Below are 25,458 nucleotides of genomic sequence, written 5' to 3'. Positions count from 1 at the left end.
AAGCTCTCTCTTAGCGTTGTTTGAGCGCAAAACGCTATCGCCGCAGTCTTTAGAAATTAGTGCAGCGCAGCACAGTACAAGTCAAACTATGGTATGCTGACAATGATTTTATGTTATGGACATTTTAAGACTTATAATAAAATATGTTTGCAATGGATACAGGGCTATTTATGCAGTTGACTTTATTTGGTATTAGAATGAATCAAAGACGGCGCCGGTGTTGAAGTTTGTTCCCCATCGAAGTCTGTTTCCTCTATGTTTATAGCGTTTACATTTATAATTTATTTAGAAAGATTAAAGATTTGAATTTGTTATACTAAAAGCAATAATATCATGTATTCTATTATTCAATTTATTAAATATTTCTTATTTGACAGTTTTATATCTTTTAACCTGTCTTTTTTCCATTTTTTTCTCTACTGTTTGTTTTAAAACAAATTATACATATAATATGATTCAAACTGTAATACTGTAAAAATAATTTACAATCAAGATACATTACATAAATGCACACACACAGATCTCAGTAGCCATTAGAACTTTCAATGTATATAAAGAATAAACGTATAATGTGATAAAAACGCAATAAAAACACTAAAGGGAAACATATAGGGGGAACAGACTTCCACACAACACCTGTAACCCCGTAACCGTTTAGTCCATGCCAATTTTTTTTATTCTGTAACACTTAAAACATTTTGACAATTTGCCTGACGTGGCTAAATTAAAAAAATCGCCTCCCAAGACAACTCATTATGGAGCTGCTAGATCTTCTCAGACCATATTCTCTATTTAACTCTCTCTGTTTATTGTAGATAGGTTGTTTTTTATTGAAAACATTAATGGCAAGCAATACCGCATTAAACAGAAGTACTACAGCTGCTTGCCTAGTAATTCTGATTGTTAAGTACCTTACCATTAGTATAAAAGTGTATTATATAATTTTTTAAGTCGTTAAATCCATGTCAAGATGCGGCACAAGTGGCACAATGGGATAAGGAGGGTGGATGATTAGCGAGGTTCATCTACCCATATTACTGACAATTTGATAATTTAATTAATAGTCTATATTTTACGGATAACTTAAACTAATAATTTGAGTAATGTTCCATTTGTATAGAGCGTGTTGTCTTTCTTAACGCCGTAATGCACTTTCGCGTGAAGTGGAAAATCGATCCCTGAGCGATCGATCGCAAATAATTCAGCACCTCCACTTGGGACAGCGCCACTGTTACGTTGAACTTAGAGGCAGCGTGTTAAGAAGCTTCCTAAGAGACACTTCGGGGAACACACTTAGGAACATAAACAACTTTGGTAAGATATATCTTTTTGAGTCTTCTTAGCGCGCTAAGAGTGAACGTTATCGGGGAACCGGGCCCTGGTTCTTTAAAGAACCTTTGACTTAATGGTTCTTTTGAGGCTCTTTGGCTCTTCTGACGTCAACACCAGACAACTCTGCAATGAGAAAACATGCAACATGAGCTTATAATATGGAGATATTTGAAAAAAACACCAAACTGATCCCAAACCATTGCAAATTTTGTCCATCAGCACAGATTCAAAGTTACTAGTTTAACTAATAAAGAGTATTGTCTCATTCTATCTATCTGCTTCTGTCCACTAATGATTATTTTTATCTTTAAAATTGAGATCTTAAGTTTAGGGGACTTCATTGAGTTTTTAATCAGAAAGTGAGAGAGATCGTGCAAGGAAATAACACAAGCTGTTGACTGGAGACCCTACTACCGGCTCTTTGAAAGGAGCAGGAATGTGATGATGCGATAGTCAACATCCAGACTTCAAGTCCTCTACTAGGTGTTTTTCTCTCTTTTCCAGTTGAATGTAGAATTCATATTTTACCTCACGTCCTCCTGAGTCAAGAACCTTAAACAAAATTCTCATTTTTTCTTGGTCTGTTTGTGCAGCATTAAGTTTTCCATACAATTCAGAAGAGATCATGTCTTTGCCCTTCAGACAGTCAGCTATTGACATCACTGAGATCACTTTCTGAACGAGCTGATCACGGTGTTTGTCCACAAATTCTAAAATTCAAACCAAACAAACAGGTTTTTTTTAGTTCATATGTGTCAAATAAAATAAAATAAATTTGAATAGAAATGTGTGGTTTTGAAGTCAAACCTGTGGCCATTTTGACATCGGCAGTGTCTGCATTGGGACTTTGTCCTAAAACAAACAAAATTATTTACTTCAACTCATTCAAAACCTTTAAACAGCAGAGCTTTATTATATTACCTGTAAGAATGATTCGTCTTGTCATCCATACTTCCACTTTTTCAGTTATATCCAAAACACCCATTTTAAACTCCTCAGTGTTGACATCAAGAAACACTTCAAATGTGGGATGATAGTTTGGACCAAAATTACACTCAAACATCTGACCCTGAAAGAAAAGAAACATAAGCTTGAAATGGCCAAACATTTCAAATAAATCAACAACATTTACTGCATTTAAATTACAAGGTTTGTATAAAACTAGTTTTAGTGTCTAATTCTGAAGCTTCATTCAAACAATACAAAAGGCAGTGCTATATGGTAAATACGATATAGTCACAGGTGAAAGCGCACTGTAAACTGAAACACGAAGCAAAGTGACTCGAACCTCTGCACGTCTCAAGTGTCTTATTGCTTTTACATAATGGTTACCACATGGCATGCCAAAATGTGACCTTGGCTGTCCCCAGCTAAAGCCCACCCAAACGTCTGTCTTGCCCACCCAATTAGAATTTAGTCAATGACTCATCATTTTTATTACATTTATACATGGTTAAAAGCAATCTGAACCATGCTATGTTGAGATGTTAGAGGAAGGACTGTAGACTTTCGAAACCATAGTGGACATTATCGAAGTGTCAAGACCACTCTGATATTTGATTTATTTTTCCTTTATAAAGAATTATTTTAATAACAAATATTTTGATACCTGTGGCTGCACTTCAAATCCCTCTGGTTGACAGCACAGACTGTATTGTCTTCCAGGAATCAGGTGACATATGGAAGTGGTTTTAATGTATACAGTTTCCTTGTGTTGGCTCTGGACCTAAAAGGAGGTAGGAGTTGTGAGTTTTAGTTTTGAACATAAAAAAACTTTTCATTAAGACGAGGCATCTACAGACCAGCAATAATTACAGACGGCAAATTTACTGGAAACTGTCTAAAGTTGGTTGACCACTGCCAAAGCATTTATCAGTAATATAGCAAGTACATGGCATCTACAATACATGCAACACAGAAACTAATTCAGAGGCCCGTTTCGGTAAGGAGGTTCAACCAACTCTGAGTTAAAACTTGAACTCTGAGTTGACTTACTCTCAGATAGGAAACTCAAGTTTTCATTTACAGAACAGCTAAAATTAGTTAGTTCAATCGACTCTGAGTAGGTTGAGTTAAGAACCTGCACAGCCACTATGAAAAGCCATCATCAATGGAGCTCCGATATCATGATTCACCATGGCAACAGCACGTGACAAAGAGATCTAAATCCCTTTTACTACTAAAACTGAAAGTGTTACTGCAAGTGTACAGCAACTATGAGCATATATTTTAAAGAAAAGAGTTGTTGGAAATTGCTACTCTAGTAAATGTGTACATTAAATTTTTCATCACGGTTCAAATATAAGAAGATAATAAACTGGACTGTACGTTACTAGATTACTTTGAATGCAATGCAGTCACACAGACAAAAAGATGACAGCAGCTCAGCTAAAAATGAAATTAGGCATAATACTTGGGCATAAAAGGCTACGAACTTTACAAATGTTTGTCACAAATAAAACTGAAATACGCTTATCCGGTATTCGAGCTTAGATCGCCAACAGTATGTCTGCCCTGGCCACTGCGCACAGCACTACCCACTAGACCAGCGATAATGATGAGTGGATTCATAAGAAATGAAAAGGCAACTGTTCAGATGTAAGAACACGGCCACAAAGGCTGATATTAGTTACATATGAATATTTTTATACATCTGAAAAGACTGTATAAAATAATAATTTCGCTCACATAAAGGCAAGTGGGTATGACAAAAATCCACTCGGGGTCTCAAAATCCACGTGCGACATAAATGTAACTTCCTACAAATAAATGCAGCATCATCATCTACAGCAGGGGTGTAGATGATGTAAAGCTTTTTTTGTGTGGCGATCTACTTTTAAAATGATAGAGCCGACAAGATCTACCTGCTAAAAACACAGTTAATTCTTTTTATACCATTTTAAATGCTTGTTAGGACTATACCTCTACATTGAATTAAGGGCTGTTACCATTACTCTATTCTTTTTGAGGAGTTAAAAAAAGTCATTGAGTACATGTCGAGTATTCCTTAAAATAGCGGAGATGCGGTTTACTGAAACAAACTAGAAAATGACAAAATATAAACTAGCACTATGCTGCCTCGCCCACTCTCTCTTGTTTGCTCGCTCGCGCACACACACCATGCGCGTGGATCCGCTCCTGGTGAAGGCAAGAATGTGCATCCTGGTATATTTCGGAAGTTAGACGACTGAGCTGCAGCGGCCTAGCATAAGATTTATAAAAAAACATTTGAGAGGAAAGGCGCAGCAACTCAAGAGTAATTGTGAAACACGCAAGTATTTTAAGATACTATCATAAATAATGCCAATTTCGCGCGTGGAGCAGCAGTTAATGTGCATCTACCGGCATAGCCTTTGCGATCGACTGGTTAAATTCTTCAAAAAGTATGAAATCAGACTGGAGTTTTGATGTTAAATGGAGCATAAGCCACATTCACCACCCTCTAAAAAATTTGCTGTGATTTTGCAGCTGGTTGCCAGTAACTTACTGTAGAAGATAAAGTCAAAAAATGTTTCATGTTCATTTAACTTTGAACAAAATGTTGCCAGTAAATAACATAAATGTAAAATCTACAGTAAGTACTGGCAGCTAGTTGCCAGTAATACCCATTAATACTGTAATTTCTACAGACATTTTTTACAGTGCAGGGCTTTCAAATTTCTGTCAATCACCGGGTTTAGCAAGTTTTTTTGAATGTGACTTAAGTAACTTTTATATTCTGAGCTAGCACGGGGCAGCTAGACTTAATGATATTAGTTACTCTATGCCTCTGACTAACATTAGACCTCCACATATTACAGCATGAGACTCTGCGACATTGTGTTCTTAGGTACTTAGATCATAAGAATTTATAAATAATGTAAAATAAAATCAAAACCAAATTATTAATAATTTAGGCAACTTACACAGAAGCGCCAAGGAAAGACAAAATATCCCTTGTGAAAAATTAGTGTGCTTACGTGTATTGAAAGCGTACTTTTTGTGGGCTTAAAATAATAAGAGTATACTTTTTGAGAAGTGCACTTGCTGATAATATAATATAATATAAATTAAAGACCACTTAAAGGCGGAGTCCATGATGTTTGAAAGCCAATGTTGATATTTGAAATCACCTAAACAAACACGCCCCTACCCCAATAGAATCTGGACCTTCTGTTGATAGACCCGCCCCACACATACGCAACCCGGCATTTGATTTGATTTTATTGGCTATAATTGTGTTTTGGTAGTCGGCCCGTCTCCTTTTCCAACGCGTTTTTCAAACATCGTGGACTCCGCCTTTAAGTGTACTTAAATGGAATACACTTTAATGACACTATTTATTAAGTAAGTACACTTGCATCATAATATTTATAAACACACTTAAGTGCACTTTTTAAAATGCACTTTTTAATAATATCTAATTAATTTTAACTTATAGTAAGTACACTTTCATTATAATATTTATAAACACACTTATGTGCACTTTTAAAAATGCACTTTTTAATAATGTCTAATTAAGCTTAACTTAAAGAAAGTACACTTTCATCATAATATTTATAGACACACTTAAGTTCACTTTTTAAAAATGCACTTTGTAATAATATCTAATTAATTTTAACTTATAGTAAGTACACTTTCATTATAATATTTATAAACACACTTATGTGCACTTTTAAAAATGCACTTTTTAATAATGTCTAATTAAGCTTAACTTAAAGAAAGTACACTTTCATCATAATATTTATGAACACACTTAAGTGCACTTTTAAAAATAAATGCACTTTGTAATAATATCTAATTAATTTTAACTTATAGTAAGTACACTTTCATCACAATATTTCACTAACACACTTAAGGACACTTTTTACAAATGCACTTTGTATTAATGTCTAATTAAGCTTAACTTAAAGAAAGTATACTTTTATCATAATATTTATAAACACACTTAAGTGCATGATTGAAAATGCACTTTGTAATAATATCTAATTAATTTTAACTTATAGTAGTACACTTTCATCACAATATTTCTTAACACACTTAAGTACACTTTTTTAAAATGTACTTTGTATTAATGTCTAGTTTAGTTTTACTTAAATGTAACCCTGGTTAAATTATTATAAATATTATTATTTTAAAAGTGTGCTTAAAGCGTAACTAAACCCCTGGGCAGAGCCTGACTCCACCCACTGGCAATATTTGAAAAATGCAAGAAAAGTGGGCAGATCCCAACGGAGATAGAGGCCACGAACTTAAGTGTGTAGTGAGATCGTAACAAGGGCGTGGTTAGCTTGAATCTGCTTACGTCACGAGTTACTTTTTGGACCCAACATCCAATAGGAAAATTCAACTGCAGTGGCCACCGTTCAACCTGAAGAGGGCAGCACTCAGACGTTTTTACACCATATATTGTAGTATTGAAACACTTTATATACAAATGTTAAAAAACTTACTAAAATGAATGAACAGCGCTAATAAAGCATTATTCTTACAGATCTTTAACTAAAAAAAGTTGGTTTAGTTACTCTTTAAATATAATAGAGACTATTCATACATCTACATTTATTTTATAAATGAGGAAATATATGTGAATAATTCAATCTGAATTATAAATCTGAAATGAGTAAACCAATCGGAGTGTTTAATTGTAAGCTCCGTCCCTTTTTGCTTTCGGATCGCGTCTCAGTTAAGATGAGAGCAACAGAGATACCCAATCTAATGTGAGAGTGTTTAATTTGATTAAATATGACTCCTAAACTGTTTAAAGTTCATATAAACTGAAGAAATCAGAATTTAACTTGCATATATTCAATGATCTAGCGTGATTGTGTGGATTGAGCACTTTTGAGCTTTCATTTTGACCTGGTGAGTTTGTTATAATTACCAATGTTATAATTAGCCATAACAATGAATGTCAACACTTTAAATGTCATATAATTTTATTTGTTTAATGCATACGATACAAAATTGTGTTATATTGTGATGTTATATGGGTTGGATTGTTCATTGCAGTGTGATTATGTAAAACCACATGGTGCATTGTGTTCACTGCTGTTCGCTGACGCCATTTTGGTTGCACGTGCCTGTGAAAGACAAAAGAGAGAGAAACACGTGAATGGACAGTCCAGTTTTTTTCCTATTTTTTGTGATTGAGGAAAGAAAAAGAAAAAGAAAGGTTTCTCAATACTCAAAGAGAAATAATTAATTTATCAACTTACCTTCTGTCTCTGCTTGTTGCTCACCATCACCGCTACCTCCTCCTTCGTACCGCAATTATTAAAGTAAATATAAACAGTCCCTCCAGAAAAACGCGATTGTGCGATCTCGCGATATATTGCATAATCAGCCAAAGTCCGCATATTTATGCGGGGCTGCATTTTTTCCAAATATGACGCACTTTCGCCACATTAATTACATATTTCCGCGTACAAAATATGTGGGGCTTGCATGATTTCTTAATCTCCGCATTTTCGTAGCAAAAAGTCACATATATATTAGCAGAAAGTTGAAAAAGGTTGCATTTACTTCCCAAAAGTGCAGCCGTGTCCTCTATTGCAATGGGAACGTTATGAAGGGACATGATTATGTGACGTGAACATCATTGCAGCTTTTGCAAGTTTCCGCAGTTTTTGCAAGTTCCGCAATTTTCGCAAATTCCCGCAATTCCATCGCATAAATTGCATAAATATCCGCATATTCCATCGCATTTTTTAAGAAAACGTGCCGCAAAATCGAGGATTTTTGCACGCAACAATCACAAAAAAACGCCGCGTTTTTCTGGAAGGACTGTATAAAGTTGTATTAAGGACCCACATAAGTTGTTGCAAAAAAGCACTCTTAATGGCAACTTATTGGTTTTACTTTCAACTTAATATGTGATACATTTGAAATTAATTACACTTAATGTTTATTCAGTTCGCTCGCTGAAAACATTGGATTTAATCCACACTTAAGTTTAATGTTAACTGACATTAAAGTGTATTTTAAGTCACATTAATTGCACGTCATTATATTGTGTAGTGCACTTTAAGTATATTGTAAAAACACTAGAAGCAATTATGAAAGTAGATATAAAGTTGTAATGAAGTACCAATTAAGTTGCTAAAAAAATCACTCTTAATGGCAACTTATTACATTTTATTTCAACTTAATATATTATATATTTGAAATTAATTGCATTTAATCTGCATTCAGTGCACTGAAACCATGCATTCAATTCACACTTAAGAGTATTGTTAACAGACATTAAAGTATATTTTAAATCACATTAATTGCATGTAATTATATTGTGTAGTGCACTTAAAGTATATTGTATACTTATTACATTTTATTTCAACTTAATATATGATATATTTGAAATTAATTACATTTAATGTGCATTCAATGCCCCGAAAAGATTGCATTTAATTCACACTTAAGTGTATATACTTAAAGTATATCATTTATAAGTACACTTTATAAAAGTACACTTAAGCACACTTATTTTACACAAGGGATGCAAGATCCCTTCACCCACACCAATAGATTCTGTCGATGGACTGCTCCTTACAAGCATGCACTCGAAATTCTGCTAGGTTATTTATAAACCAATACCGTGTAAATATTGGACAGAATACATGTTGGGTAAATATTTCAACCTATGCTAACCATAAGTTAAAACAACCCAGCATTGCACTAAAACAACCCAGCATAGGTTTATTTGTTAACGCAACAACTTCCAATTAACGCAACAGCGTCCAATATTTACCCAGCATTGGGTTAACAAATGACACATGGAGTTGAGTACAGTACCTCTGACACTGGAACAGTCACTGGAAGCAAATGGACATCCAGAATTTTCTCTTTCCGTTTGACAGATAATGGACGAACAAACAGCAAAACTTGGGACTGAACAGGGCATTCAGGGAATATGATCTTTTTTATGAGTCCAAACAGAGAAAACTCAGTGATATTAATAATCACATGAGTGCTGCTCACTTTGAGTGGCTGCAACACTTCTACATTATCACCAGTGATGTGTGCTACAGCCAAACTGACTTTATTCTCCTCTGTAAAAGATATTTAAAATTGATCACTTGTTCTCTGCATCTATATAGCTGTCTACAGTATCTGTGTAATCATTTTGTATGTAATAAAAATGATAAACATACCTGAGAGAATTTCACAGTGTGGGAGATGCAGTTGCGAGATTGAACCTTCAAAACAGTCAATGTTGTACAAGGGACCTGCAAGCTTCATCTGACCCAAACCATCTAAGAGCCGTGGATCCCAGGGCACAATTTTATACAACACCTCTCCTTTACCCTCCATCACAAACACAAGGTTGGTCAAACTGCACTGAAACTGACCAGCATGTGGAGAAACAAACCTGAAAGAATATGAAACAACTACAATAAAACTACCATCAGCGCCATCAGTGTTTACTTAATGACAGTGCTTCATCTGATCTGTCATTAAATTTGGAAAATATAAAATAATAACTCTAATAATAATTAAAATAATATTTTTTTAAGATGCAATGGGCTTACTGTACAACATTGACCAACTAAAACATGCTCTAAAGTCAATCCCGCAATATTTTGTTTTTGTTATTTAAAGAGTGTGTTAGTAAATTGTAAATATAAGGGTTGTAAATATAAAAAAATAAAATATTATTAGTCTCTTGGACATAAAAATGAGGACAGATTACAGGATTTTAGAAGGCATGAAGCTGAGATCAACTGGCAGAACTTCACCAGTAGCTGTAAATGTAAATGCTACCCCACGGATTGATTGTACTGTATATGATGACTTTGTACCTCTAGATATGGTGAGATCAAAAAGTGATAGTTCACTTTAAAATGAAAATTCTGTCATCATTTACTAATCCTCATGATGTTCTAAACCTGTATGAATTTCTTTTTTTTTTGATAAACATAAAAGAAGATATTTTGATAAATGATGGTAAACACACAGCAGTAAGTGACCATAGACTCAGGGGCGTGTCTAGGGGGGGGCATTGGGTGGCACCGCCTCCCCGGAATATGATTGCCCCCCCCTGGTGCCCCCTTAAATCTCATTGGGCCAGCTAGATTTACTGTCAACCTGAAAATACCCACTGCACCATTGGACCAGAGAGCTGTCAATCACTGTTTGATTTGAGACTCACGCGAACGCTAAGAAGCAGCCTAGGCTAGTAGTTGCGCGTTTTTAAAACAGGAGAAAAGAGACACCACGACACCCACCGCACCACTGGACCAGTTGTTAATCACTGTTTGATTTGAGACTCGTGCCAACTCGAAGAAGGAGCGGGCGCCCCGCCACAGACTCAACACTGGCACAAATAAACACAAATCAAATCGATTTTTCATGATTACATTTACATTTTTTTTTACTATTTAAAACGGCTTCATTTGCCGTTGCAAGCGCTCAGCAGCGCCTCTTTCTCGCGCGCACACTTTCTCACTGCTGCATGCGGAACCTCGACAGTGCAGCTCTTAACATGACACTGAGTGAAGGAATTAAAAGTTGGCGGTGTTTTCCACCTGGGTTCCTCCTCGTCCTTGTCTTTTCACGTAAACGTTAACAGTCAACAGATGTTAGTGACAGAGAAGACAGTTGATCGAGTATCATGACTTATCGAAAGGTTAGTAGTGTTTCCCCACACAGACACACACACACACACACACACACACCAGTTCTCTGTGCACGAGCTCTCTCCCTCCCTATGGTGCGGTTTGCGCGCGCGCCCAACAGTATTCTCTGATATTTTTGAATTTGCGCTGAATTGTCTGCGCTGTACGCGATCTACAATAAAACTATCACTCGCATTTAAAATTAAAAGCACTTATAAACACAACAAGAGATGAGCAACCCTGCATGAGACACGCAGGTAATCCGAAATCGTATCAGCTCTTCTCAGTGTAAATGTATGATGATTTTATCAGACAATGTCGCATTTAAATCAGTATTTTAGCAGTATAAAGTAACAGCTGGTTGGATTAAACACGAGGTGTTATTGGGTCGTGTTTAGTCACGATTTTAAACTCTACGTCTGACAACAGAACAGATATTATGTAAAAATAGCATTCAGTTGTGTTAAAATACAGTATAATAAACAATGAAAGTCAGATCAGACAGAGTAGAAAAACAGATTTTTAAGTAATATTTTCCCAAACAGTCTTGATATGTCAGAACGTTAACTAATACCAGCTACATGCAACTCTGTGTAATTTAGATAATTCAACCCAGTCTCACCCCATGTCGTCAATATTTGACGACACTTGATCATTCGTCAATATGTGACGCGGAGGGTATACCTTTCGCGTAATTTTTTGACGAACTGGGGACTTCAATACTATTACGTCCGTTGCATTCTCTTCTCCTATTTTCTTACCATTTTCGCGTCGGTTTAGGGTTAGATTTACATAATGACATCCCTACCCAAACCTAACTCTAACCCCAACGCCAGGTGACAACTGTTTCTAACCCCAACGCCAGGTGACAACTGTTTAATTTCGCGTACACTGTTTAATTTTGCGTAATCTAACCCTAAACCGACGCGAAAATGGTAAGAAAATAGGAGAAGAGAATGCAACGGACGTAATAGTATTGAAGTCCCCAGTTCGTCAAAAAATGACGCGAAAGGTACACCCCCCGCGCCACACACTGACGAATGGTCAAGTGTCGTCAAATATTGACGACATGGGGTGAGACTGTGTTAGATAATTAAAGGAATAGTTAACTTCATTTAAAGGGGACATAGAATGAAAAACCATTTTTACCTTGTCTTTGTTAAATAATGGTAGTCTACCCACATTCACAAACATACAAAAAGTGCTAAACATGCTAAACATCTCACATTCCTCTTTTAGAAATGTCAGCCAGAAAACAGCCTAATCTGAAAAACTGATGCTTATGACATCACAGGCATCTAACTGCCCCTCCACTTTAAAATAATTGGCTACATTTTTTGAGTGGTAGCAAAGTCAGCCAATCAGTAATGAGATTGAAAGTTAAGCCAGTAGGGGGAGCCAAATAGGTGCAAAACCACTTGTTTAAATTCCCCCACCCTAATAGAGCTATCTGAGAGAGGTTTTTAGGAAGCTTCTAAGGCATTACAGACCCAAACAAAATTTTTTTGTCTACATATCACATCACAGAACAAGGATAAATACTCTGTTCAATAATTCTATGTCACCTTTAAATGGTTAAATGGTCATATACCTAGTTCAGTTCAGTTCAACTTTATTTCATTTCCCGAAGGCAATTTTGTTGCAGCATACAAGTATATCACACAGAACATAAAAAACAACACAAAAACATTCACCTAAACTTGTTTCAAACCTGTATGAGTTTCTTTCTTATGCTGAACACAAAAAAGAAAAGAGTTAACCAATATCAGTTGATGGATCCCATTGACTTCATATGTAGGAACAAAATAACATGGCAGTCAATGGGGTTCATCAACTTTCTGGCTACTAAGATTCTTCAAAATATTTTATTTTGTGTTCAGCAAAAGAAAAATTCATACAGGTTTGAAATAACTTTAGGATGAGTAAATTATGGCAATTTATTTAAAGTGAACTATTCTGGAACAGAACTGTGTTGTCTAATCCATGCAAAATACAAAAAAATAATACCATCTATATTAGAGCACATGGCATTGCACAAGATTTTGGAAACCATGCTTAATATTTTCTAAACCAGTATTTATTTTCATTTGAATTTTCTGATTGGCCCCCATGACTGGTTCTTGGTCCCCCCTGTGCCCCCCCATTTATAAAATCCTGGAATCGCCCCTGCATAGACTTCCATAGTAGGAATAAAAAATATGATGGAATTAAATGGGTACCGTCAACTGTGTGCTTACCATCATTTATCAAAATATTTTTTTCATCATTTATCACAATACTTCCAAAATATTTTTTCCTACTATGGATGTCAATAGTCACTTAATGAGTGTGTTTACCATCATTTCTCAAAATATATTTTTTGTGTTCATCAGAATTTTTTTTTTATACAGGTTTAGAACTACATGAAGATGAATAAATAATGACAGAATTTTCATTTTAAAGTGAACTTTCCCTTTAAGTAATGGGCTACTTTTATCAAAACACTTAAAGTGCTCTCCCAGTTGTTTGTAAATTCTTGATCTTCGGTTTGTTACAAATAAAGTATTTTACAATGCAAGGGGCGCATAGACCATTTTTTCTGTCGTTAAACTTGCAAAAGTGTATTTGAAAAAGTCATGCACTGTAGACCATGCGCATAGATTGTTAAAACAGGGCCCGTGTTTAATGTGTTTAATCTACAGCTTACAAACAATTTAGAGAGATTGGAACCAGTCAGGTAAACATTTAAAATATTCCAAAGAAAACAGTAACAGGAATAAACATAATTTGTACCTGTGTGTGTTTGTTCCTTTAGTCTCATCTTGGTCAATATATTTAGGTGTGAAGACGTCTGCATCTTCTAAACACTGAAATACATGCAGTAATAAAGAAAATAATTTGCTAATTATAAAACTACTGCTGTTTGTAAGTAATTCTTTACTGAACGCTTTATATATTAATCATTAAACCTGTTTTATTCTATTAGATTTTTTAGTTTTAATGTAATGAAAACCAGAGCTACTGGGATGTAAATTTATGGTTATTTGTGCTGTTTATACTGTAGCAATGCAATGTTGTACCAGAGAATTTATCACTGTAACTTGTAGAATGTGTAACAGTCTTAACCCTTGTGCATCGATTAAAAAAGTTACACATAGCTTCACAGGGGCCAAAGTGTGTCATACAAATATTATAGATTAATATTTTTTTCCACTTTCACTGATGCCATTTTTAACCAGCATCAGCTCTAATCACAATGACTAAACATTCATTAATTTTCTGAATTTTAACCCTTTAAATGCTGGTTGTTTACACAATGTCACTGTTGTTTTTTATGAAAACAAAACGACACCTCTTTTGCAGCGTGTAGTCTTGTGATTTCCAGTACAATATATTTTTTCATTCAAACTGTTCACACACACACACACACACACACACACACACACACACACACACACACACACACACACACACACACACACACACACACACACACACACACACACACACACACACACACACACATACACACACACACACACACACACACACACACACACACACACACGCACACACATGCACATTCTGGTTTCCATATTCCATGCATAAGCAGAAAACAACAATAAAGCGATAATTTGCTTTATATGCCAAACCTAAAAAAAATGGCACCATCTGGTAAAAAATAGTAAAAATGTACATTTTGAAGCCTTGCCAACAGAATGAAAGCCTGTTAACAAAGATTGCATCATTTTATAGTTGAATGGCACCGGGATTTAAAATTGCAGTTTTAATGGGTTTCAATGGGGACATTTTTGTCCAAAAGGTCCTGAGAGGAAGTATTTTGTGTACCTAGTAGAAAATAGATTTTTTAAAGGTAATGAAGGTGAAATATTAAAATTCCAATTAAAATGCATGACTGTGGCAAATTTTATGCAGTTAGCATTAAAGCAGGCAAAGTTATCAAAAAAACAAAACTGAAAAAGACATGTCCTCAAGGATGCACAAGGGTTAAATGATTAGTTTAATTATCAAAATAATGTTTAATTATTAATGGCTTAATCTATAAACTTTAACCTTACTATAGGAGGAATACATAAATATAAACAATTTAGCACTTGTTGATTCATTCAGGAATGTTATTGAAGACAAAGTTCTCACTGTTTGGGCTGTAGAAGATGATTTAGCTCCTAATGGTACACACGACACAGAATCCAAACTCTCATCCTCTGTCACACAAAACACAACTCAAATGTTATATAAAGCCAAATGTTTACAACTCACACAGTTTACTTAAACATACATCCACAACCTAGAAGAAATGACTGGATATTTACTGTAGGTTATCTATGGGATTACTTTTTAAAGTCTGTATTCATCTTATATCAATATACATCAATGCAGTGGAGTCTTTTTTAATTGTGCAGTTTTATTGCTGTCCACTGGGTGCCATTATTTTGTTACTTTATGGCAGTGCTTTTCAAATAGTGGTGCGGGACCCCCAGGGGGGGCTCGAAGCGACACCAGGTGGGGCGCACAAGACCCTGGGGAATATACTTTTTCAGGAAGTTATTTTTTTGCACTGTCACTTAAAGACATTACACCCCAATCACACTGATCAGCCGCTTGATTTTTTATTATTATTTATTGATTATATTTAATTTAATTTTTCAGTATTAAATGGTCAAAAAATATTATACTTCAAATAAGGATTGATTTTTTTTTTCAGGCAAATTGATGCATTTTAAGCCTTTTCTGTTACAGACTAAAAAAAACAATGTTAATAAAGTTATTCATTGTTGTAAGTTGATCGATATTTCTTATTTTGTGTTTTCTTTAATGTTAATAAGGATACAATGTTTTGCAGGGGTGTAATTTTATAGACAAATGATACTATTTACAGTCGCGGTGGAGAGTTGGGGGGGCGCAAATTGATTACTTCTTCCTAGGGGGGGCGTAACAGAAAATAATTGAGAAGCACTGCTTTATGGTAAGTTAAAAACAAAAGCACACAGTTTTGACCATGTAAAATGGCATCTTTCGAAAAATAATAAAGTATTTTAAATCTACATTAAAAAAATCTTGAGTTTTTTTAAAAACATGTTTAAACACTCACAGCCGACCATTTAGAGACATTCAACCAGTATTTCCAGTGCATTACCTAAGATGTATGTTTATATGCCTTATGACTGTTTAAAAATTATTCCAAGAAACTGCAACACTCAGGCTCAAGCTGCAAGAAAAGTAGTCTTAAACTTCTCATAAATGTGTTGTTTATTAAGTCTAATGAAAGGACAGCATAAGATTGATATTTCAGAACGGAACTGCTTCAAGGCCAAGTTTTTATACAAACCATTTCATTACAAACACTTACAGCATATTTAAAATAGAGTACATTTTTTTTGCTCTCACCATTATCTCTCTCTTCTGTCTTTGGCTCCTCCTCTGTCAAACTCTTCCTGTCTCTCTTCTTCTCACGCTCAATCAACATTGACTTCCTGCAGCTACAAGACACAACATTTTACAGTACACTGATCACTTTACTGTAAAGTCTTTATAAAATTAATTTCAAATCTACTTCTTAAGTCTAAGATCACACTCCATCACCTTTGGGTCCAAATGCCCTATCAGATGCTTTAAGCCAACAACAAACAATACTTTCCATACTGAAATCCCGGATGACCAATCTATGATTCATCTTTTATTAATCGTTTAAATATTGGTGTCCGGGATGCCGTGAGCCCGAAGTAAAGTAGATTGTAGCTTAGTAAAGTAGCTTAGTGTGCATTTTAAAATTTTAAAAGTTTAGTTTAAAGGCATGATAGGAATAAATAGCGCTCATAAATGTAATCTCACTTAAAATGAGTGGAGGCTTGGTCCCAGAAATAGTATTTTTTGTGACAAAACAAAGCGGATACATTAATTTTCTGTTTAACAATGACTGCTCTAACATTAGAAACATGCAGAAATAAAGAAGCAGACAAACACACACAAACATACACAATTATATATATTTGAATGCTTGATTAATTATATATACTTACACTGTCAGGGTCCAACCCATCTGTCTCAGTGATTCCTTCAGGGTTACCAGCAATGGAATAAATGATAATCTGGCATTTATCCTAAAATCAATAAAATGTTTAGCTGCATATGCATTTCTGGTTTGCTGTGATGATAAATTTATAATTATAAACATACACACTTGGTCAATTTTGTGCATTCCTAGAGGCATAATGATAAAACAGTTAAACAATGAGGTTTCATTTATTAACATTGTGCAACTACCTTAGTTAACATGAACTTACAATGAACAATATATTTCTACAACACTTATTTAAGTTTTTGTTAATCTTAAACTTCTAATTTTACTGGGGATACTCATCTGCATCAATTTAAATAAAAATTTTACATAGAGGTGATGTATTGTAAACTACATTAAAAAGTCAGTAACAAAACATTTTTGGCAATGCAATCTAACTGCTTACATGTCAAGAATGTTTATTTGATATCACATACACTTAATAAAGATCGTATTTCTATTACTGTTTAGTACTATTTTGACATTCAAAGAGGAAGAAAACACATTACATGACTCATTAAACAAACAAGAGCCTCACAAAAAGCTTCAGAGATATTTAAGTAAATTTAGCATTACATTTAATGTAAAATCATTCATTTTTGAGAATGGTTAACTTCAACAAAGTTTAATATTCTCAAGTAAAAAGTCTATAAAACTGATCTTTCTGTTACCTGAGTTCATTGAGACTGGGACAGGTCTGGATGAGGGAACGGATAACTGAAATCCATTCATCAGTCCATTTGTTCACCTCAAGATGGACTTTCTTCAAACCAGACAAAGATTGCAGGGCATTCGTCACAGTTACTGTCTCTACTAATACCCCTTCACCAGAACCTCCAAAACTAAAAAAAGTGAATCATATTTGCAGCCTGATGTAAATACTAGAATACTTAAATGCAAACATTGGAATGCAATGGTTTAAATTAGTATTTTTTTTACATGGTAATTTGCTAATATGTTTTTATGTTGCTATTATGTTTTATGACTTTTTTAGCCGTAGTTCCCCAGACAGGGTTTAGAATAATCCAGAACTAGGACTTCATATTTTAGGACATTTAGGTATATTTTTACAAACATACTTTACTGGTGTGCATTTTGAGACAAATCTATGTCACTGATATATGTTAAGATATGTCAGTGCAAGATGTTTTTATATAATGTTTACAAACCTTGGTAATATCTGGAGTGTCTGCAGGAGGTTTCTACAGCTGGAAATCTCTGAGCGTGAACAGGTGAAAGTTAATTCTGACAGCATCTGTGGTGATTCTGAGAACGGTGGATTACGTTTGCAACAGCTAACAGACAGTCTGAAACAGCCACACAAACCATTTAAATTATAAGAATAAAGTGTTGTATTAAGACTTTTGTATAAATGAAATGTCTTGTTTAATGGTGAGAGTTTCTTACATCAGATCTGCATCTCTGACTGAAGCAATAATCTCAGAGTAGTTTTGGCTTCCCTCTTCACCCATCTTTACACTGTTAAAAATAATAAAGACATTTTATTTAATAAGTGATTTACTACATACAGTAACTGACTCTTTACAGCTACCTTCACATATTGTAACTGCCAATTCAGCAACATCTGTTTTTTCATGTTTTAGTTTATAGGACAAGAACTTATTGTTTTATCCAGTAAAAAAAAAGGAGCAGGTGTTAAAACAACATATATTTCAAGTGTAAGCAACTATGAGGGAGGATTGTTTTCTGTTAAAGTTTTTGTCTATTTAAAAATCATTTGACAAATGATGATGTTACTTTGTCTCCATGTATGATGTGTGGTGAATGAAGTTGATTTCTTCTAGTAATCCTAACACTCTTTAATCAGTGATCATTATTTATCTTACACTCATAGGAGAGATGTTTTGCTTGATCCAAACCTGACACCATGTAGCACAGGTGCAACAAGAGTCTATAACAGTAGTCTCCAAAATGGTGCCCGCGGGAACCAGGTTGCTCGTCAAAGCACATTCTACTAATAGCCTCAATTATATTTATTACATATTTGTTTTATTAGCTTAGCTTCTTTTAAATATGTTAACATTTTAAACAATGATAAAACACATCAACAAGTGAAATAAAATAAAATTAAATCAACAAGTAAAGCAAAAAAAGTTTTGAGTAGACTATATAAAAAGTAGCCCTCCAGATTGTTTTATCCATTGTGGCAGCCCTTGCTCACAAAAAGGATGGAGACCCCTGGTCGGTAACAAGACATCACATAAAATTTTGAACTAAATATTCATTACATCAGATGATTCAGAATGTTTCGTTCTCCAAGAGCTAAGAGGAAAGTTTCAACATCTTCTGAGAAATCATCCACCATCAACCTATAAAATTGAACAGAACAAATACAACATCAGACATAAGACATAACTTCACATTATGACTTGATAAGAATTAATATATTCTAGCTTGATTAATACTAATTCATTAAGGACAAAGTGTTTCATTGTTCTCTTTACTGTCAAGTGTTAATATATTTAATCAGACAGAGTGTCTGATCTTCACTCACCACAGCTCTTCATAACGACACAATACAGGCTGAAGTATCTTCAGATGATCAGATGTAACATTGAGTCTCAGGTTTCTGATGCGTTCACAGCACCGAAAACAAAACCGCAGCATCCAGCAGTCTGTCTTGTTTAGTGGAGTTTTGGAGAGATCGATCAGAACCAAATCTCTCAAAACTTTCCCAATGAAGCTCTTCTCATGAAGCTCATAGAGACAATGAAGAATGAACCTCATGTTTTCATGTTGATATTTCAGTAAACACTGATGGATCCATTCCTTCAGCTGGGTTTCTATGTTGATACTAACATTCACATTGTGCTTTTTAAAGAATGAGTCGATCATTTCATTCTTACAGAGACCACAGAGGAATAAAATCACAGACTGTAATTGCTTTGAACTTCTTATTTCTGGATCTCTGATTAAAAAGTCAGCGACAAACACAGAAGACAAAGTCCATCCTCTCTCTACAGTATGAAGAAGCTCTCTGACTTTCTTCTGAGACTCATCTTCATCCAATAAGACAAAGTACAGAGCAGTGAAGAACTCCTGAAAGCTGAGATGTATGAATCTGTACATTGTCTCTTGCTGAATTCTTTTCTTAAGGAGCAATTTATTCAGGAGTGGATTGCAGGCAGGGTCTAAAACAGTTTCATTTATAGTTTTCTCTTCAAAGATAACTTGTTGTTCCAGCATCCCTCTCTCTGCCAGATGACCCAGACTTCTCAGCAGGTTTGGGACAGACTCATTTAAACCCTGACAGTGATGCTCCAGTACAGTGGACACAAACTCAACATATATGGATGTGGTTGTTTCCAGACCTCTTGTTAAATCTGCATCATCATTGAATCTTTCTCTGATAACTGTGCAGACGATCCAGCAGATAAGAGGAATGGAGCAGGCAGTTGATAGGGTTTCGTTTGACCCAACAGACTCATAAGCTTTCCTGAAGAATTTTTCATCTTGATAAAACTTCTGGAAGTACTCCTCTATCTTCTTCTCAGAAAAAACTGCAATCTTAGTAAAAAGCTGTGATCTTTTAAGCATTGTGCCCTGAATGACCTCAGTTCTAGTGGTGACCAGCAGGGTAGATCTGAGCAGGATTTCACCCCTCAGCAAAGCACAAACAATGACCTCAGGTGGTGCTTTCTTTGATTCATGTAACATGAAATAGTCATGATACAAGAGTCTACATTCATCAAATCCATCAATGAGAAAAAGCACATTGCATGATGACTGTAATATTATCTGTGAGATCACTTGTGATGGTATATTAGAGCTCCAGTTCAAAAGTTCACACAAGTCCGTCTGTTCAGAAATATTTATCAGCTCTTCATACTTTAGATAGAAAACTAGATGAAAGTTAAGGTAACGCTCTCCAGATGCCCAGTCCAACAAAATCTTCTGTGTTATAAAGGATTTGCCACTGCCAGAATTGCCTTGAAGAATGACAGATTCATACAGAGGTGCCTTTGATCCAAGCAACTCATCGACACAAACATTCTTGAAACCCCCACTCTTACTTTTCTGAATGATGTCAGGTTCAGTATACATATCGGCCAGAGACGCTTTTGCACCAAAAAAGTGGTGTTGATCCTTATGCTGAATATATTTCTGTTTGATTGACATCTTATATTTATCTACAATCTCTGTCCACTCTAGAAAAAAAACATAAAACATTCTTTATACTCATAACTAGGGCAAAAGTGAATATAGTGTATGATATGAACTATACACAAAAGTCATTGTTTATCATAATTTTCTTCCATCCTGTGTTCAATGGCTTTTAGAAAAATATAGCTTTCCGCACAAGGGGGAGGGACGGTCAATTAAACATAAATAGGTGTTTATTTTTTGCGCGTGTCTGGTTATTCTTGTCTAATTACTAAGTTTCAGTACTTTGTGTCTACAGAAAATGTTTAATTAAATACACACAAATACTGTCGGCTGCAACCTTCTTAAACATGCAGCCAATAAGTTGAGCGCGTCATGCCCACGTGATATTTCTTGCATGCCAGGGAACGGTACCAACTCACTGGATTTTGCGCGAATAATAAAATCTCAAGTGCAAGGAAATCTCAGAGCCACACTTATTACAAGTTCAGCTGCAAGAAGGTGTCCGATCACCACAAAATGCGTGTTGGTGATGATAATAATAGCATAATAATTATTTAAAACTATAATGGGCAAACATACCAACTATCTTTATGAAGGCTAGCGCGATCGGCTGTAGACCTATGTCTGACTATCGTAGCGAGGAAATACCACTAATCTAAAATCACATCTTAAAATTAACTATCATGTGGCATATGTCAGACTTGGGAGCACCACACATACCTTAGTAAAGCATAAAACTTCAGCCTAGCCGCTACATTTGGGAGTCTCCAATGCCTTTGCGAAATACCAAAGTGACAGCAGTCAGCAGGTGAGCGCTTACTGACAGCGTGACTCGTTAATGCTGTTGTAACAAGCTAATTTCGGGATCAAAAAAGTCTTATTATCTTCTTGATTATGTAAATGGACAGCAGAAACTGAAAGAATTGATTGGAGTATTCATAAGTTTTGCGCAGTTATTTACGGGATGATGCAAAAGGCTATTTCTTTTCGTATCTGCTTTGAAAAATTCTAATTAAACACATTAACTATAATAACATGAAATGTTACTTATTTTCGATATCTTTTGAGCTTAATATGAATTATGGAACAGTTTTTGTCATTGTTTGAAACCCATTTTTGTTTCATTTTTTGATACTTCAACGCGCTAAGAAAAAAATCCAAACCGTCACAGCCCTACATATAACACACACAGTTAAATAAAACGGAAAATGTGACTTTTTCCATGTTTAAGTGCTAGAATTGGGTCCTCAGTGCTTCTAAAATGTGAAAAAGAACAACCCAGCAACTTAGTTTTGGTAAACCATTCTCTGCAAGCATGTAAAAAATGAAGGTGTTCAGATTTCGCCTGTTGATTACAATAATACAATAAAATCATCTTATTACAAAAATACCGCCCATTAATCTGCACTATCCAACCACGGCACTGTCATTTAGTGCAGAGAGAAAGAAAGAAAAAAATAATTGACAGCACAATTTAGTTGATAGTCAATTTCAACAAACCACCATCATTACGATCAGTGCTTGTTTTTTAACAGCTCATATGTATTTTAAAGGACAAATTATATATTTATATATGTATTTAAACCGGCACATTTTTGCTCACACCTACAAACTGACAATTTAAACATGGTATAATAAACTATATGTGTGTTATTTTGAGCTAAAACTTCACATACGCACTCTGGGGACACCAAATACTTATTTTACATCTTAAAAAAAATCATAATATGAAATTTAAAAATAATCTGATTGCTGTTCATCAGTTGCTGATTTATTATTCACTATAACATTCATTAGCAAACAAACCAGAGATCTCATATTAAAAAAGCTTGATCTTACCTTTTGTCCAGGGTATGTGAATTACAGACCCATAATCAAATGGGAATGACTTAGGAAACTGCAAATACAAAGACTATTAAGCAGATCAAGAAACATGAAGTACACAGACAGACTCAAATGATATTTTTAAAGGTAAAAGCTTTGAGATCATTCCCAGTGCACCAAATGTCTCATTATAACAAAAACACATTACCAGACATTCCACTTACATCTCTTAAATACTTCATAAGTGAATCGGGTTCACGGGCGTAGGTTGGGGGGGGCAGGGGATGGGACCAATAAATGCCTGTTTTTGCTTTGAAAAAATAAATAAAAAAATACAGAATTCATATTTTCTCATTTTATTTGTCTTATCTTCTATATTTTTTGAAGGAATAATGAGTAAGTTAATGCTAAATTATTTTTAATTACTGTATTGAAAAAGCTAATTTTCACGTGATTGGCGGATCTCAAAGTATCGCGTAGACTCTCTTCCCGTTCTGTTCCCGCTTTATTCTACATGCTAAATAAACAAAATAGACATTCGTCGTTTTTTTTAATAAACCCACTAGTAAAAGTGTGGCGTTTTCTAACTCTGAAGCTTCAACTAATTCCACTGCTGCTACAGACATTGCAGCAATCGAGGCCGCATCTGAGAACAACGAAGCTGGCCTGAGATCCAGCAGCGCCGCCACCGTGTCACCGGAGTTACCCGCTCAAGTTCAACCTGCCGCATCTGGATCTGGATAGGCTGACCTCGGGGAGAAAGCTATTGGGCCGAAACAGCCCATACTTTCTTCTTTCCCTAAGCGCCTCATTGGAAATGTTAATCGTGCCTTCTCTACATTTTACTATCACAATTTCCCATGGATGGAGTACTCAATTTCACGCAATTTGTTTTTTTGTTTTTGCTGTCGCCACTTCTCTTCAAATATTGCAAGATCAGACGCGGACAAACTATTTACTAAAGTGGAAGCTCGGAACTGGAAAAAACTGTCAGAGAAGCTGACGAAACACCTTCGTCACAGGTACATTCAAATAGTATCCCTTACGAAAATTAACCATGGTTTTATTGTGGTAAAAGTGTAGTAACCATGTTTTTTTTGTGTATTGTTTACTATCATCAAAACCATGGTTTTACTACACTAACCATGGTTTAACTATGGTTTTTGAAAACCATGGTTGTCAAAACCATGGTTATTTTGTGGTTACCATTGTTTTACTACAGTAACCATGTTTTTTTGGTTTTAACTGTAGTAAAACCATGGTTAATTTTCGTAAGGGATGAAGATGTGGGAGAGCTAAAAACAGGCTGGTGCATCGGGATCTGTTGCTGCACAGCTGTCACACAGCCATTAAAGCAGAAACTGGCTCCGATCTGGAATGGCTCAGGACAGATTCTCGAATCTTTCCCTACTGCATAATGAACCACTTGACTGCAAATGTATCAGAAGAGAAGATTGTGGACATGCAACTCGGAAAAAGAGGCGGCTTCTTCTGCATTAAGTTAGATATGTTTTTAATGCTATTGATTGTACAGCAGTCCTCATTTGTTATAAATGTATTTTAAATGTACAGTAGATGGTATGTATATATATTAAATAGGCCTATTAATAGCCCCTATAAAACAATCTAAACTCGTGGTCTGCCGGTAGGTGCCCCCCAGGCACAAAAATGAAACTCCGCCTATGCTCGGGTGTCTCTATGTTTCGCCCTGTTTTAAAAGAACAGGTTAGAGCTCAGTTGGGTTGTGTGAGGTCAATATGAAACAGATGCTGCAGATGATGTTCAGATGTTGATTAAGATGAAATAGTTTAGCTTTATATTCCAACAGAGACCTCATAATCTGATGTAAAGCACTCACGTTTTAAATCAATTCATTGTCTGTCATTCTAATGACTTAGAAATATAAAGCATCTAGCAAGATGTGGGTTTTATTAAGCAGTCAGTCACATTTGTGTTTGTATTTATGTACCGTTATTATGGCAATGGGCGTTTCGTTTTCTGAAACACACTGTACTGTATGCGGAAAAACCATTCACAACAAACTAAGCCAGCTAATCAGAACAGTAGACTGAATCTTTAAACTGCTTTGAATCAACCGTCTCAACATCCTGAGAAATGAGGTAAATTGTAAATTTATATTTTGAGAAAATAACCTGTTGTAGGGGACCCCCAAGACAATAGGGCTTTAAAATTAGGGCTGTCAATAGATTAAAATATTTAATCTAGATTGATCGCATGATTTCTAGATTAATCGCAAATAGATGAGCAAATTTACAAAGACTAGTTATTTATATTTTAACATTCTGTATTAAAAAACTTCAAAACAATGCATGATTTGTTGGAATCTAACGTAACATGACATACACCTGTTTACGCAAAGCAAAAACAATATAAATATATGTTAAATATATGTTTTTCTTTAATTTTTTAGTTTTGACATTTTTTGTGTAGATGTCTATGGGGCGGTTTCCCGGACAAGGATTAGCTTAAGCCAGGACTAGGCCTTAGTTTAATTAGGAAATA

General features: G+C 35.1%; 2 protein-coding genes across 4 annotated transcripts in view; both read right to left on the bottom strand.

Annotated features, from left to right (window-relative positions):
• The window catches only part of LOC141350574 (NACHT, LRR and PYD domains-containing protein 1 homolog), a 131,654-nt gene that overhangs the window by 24,564 nt on the left and 81,632 nt on the right, over positions 1-25,458 (bottom strand). The window contains exons 8-16 of one of the 3 annotated variants that reach the window (XM_073856035.1): positions 15,063-15,130; positions 13,698-13,771; positions 9,462-9,679; positions 9,103-9,359; positions 2,942-3,058; positions 2,254-2,401; positions 2,140-2,184; positions 1,747-2,042; positions 1,097-1,455 (exon numbers count right to left, since the gene is read on the bottom strand). The exons of 1 other annotated variant lie outside the window; for it this stretch is intronic. In XM_073856035.1, coding sequence (XP_073712136.1) covers positions 1,786-2,042; positions 2,140-2,184; positions 2,254-2,401; positions 2,942-3,058; positions 9,103-9,359; positions 9,462-9,679; positions 13,698-13,771; positions 15,063-15,130 — 1,184 coding nt within the window. In that variant the 3' untranslated portion in view covers positions 1,097-1,455; positions 1,747-1,785. Of the gene's footprint in view, positions 1-1,096; positions 1,456-1,746; positions 2,043-2,139; positions 2,185-2,253; positions 2,402-2,941; positions 3,059-9,102; positions 9,360-9,461; positions 9,680-13,697; positions 13,772-15,062; positions 15,131-25,458 lie in introns of those variants that run through there. One more of the 3 variants, XM_073856032.1, reaches the window with a different exon arrangement.
• LOC141350575 (NACHT, LRR and PYD domains-containing protein 1 homolog) lies at positions 19,460-25,243 on the bottom strand. Its single transcript, XM_073856039.1, has 3 exons — positions 23,160-25,243; positions 22,951-23,008; positions 19,460-21,152 (listed from the first exon to the last, which is right to left on the bottom strand). The coding sequence occupies exons 1-3, from the start codon at positions 23,175-23,177 to the stop codon at positions 19,495-19,497; spliced, it is 1,734 nt and encodes a 577-aa protein (XP_073712140.1). The 5' UTR covers positions 23,178-25,243; the 3' UTR covers positions 19,460-19,494.

This window comes from Misgurnus anguillicaudatus, chromosome 2 (assembly GCF_027580225.2).
Source record: "Misgurnus anguillicaudatus chromosome 2, ASM2758022v2, whole genome shotgun sequence".
Lineage (NCBI taxonomy): Eukaryota > Metazoa > Chordata > Actinopteri > Cypriniformes > Cobitidae > Misgurnus > Misgurnus anguillicaudatus.
Note: the sequence above shows the minus strand (reverse complement) of the source record. Positions and strands in the feature narration are given on the sequence as shown.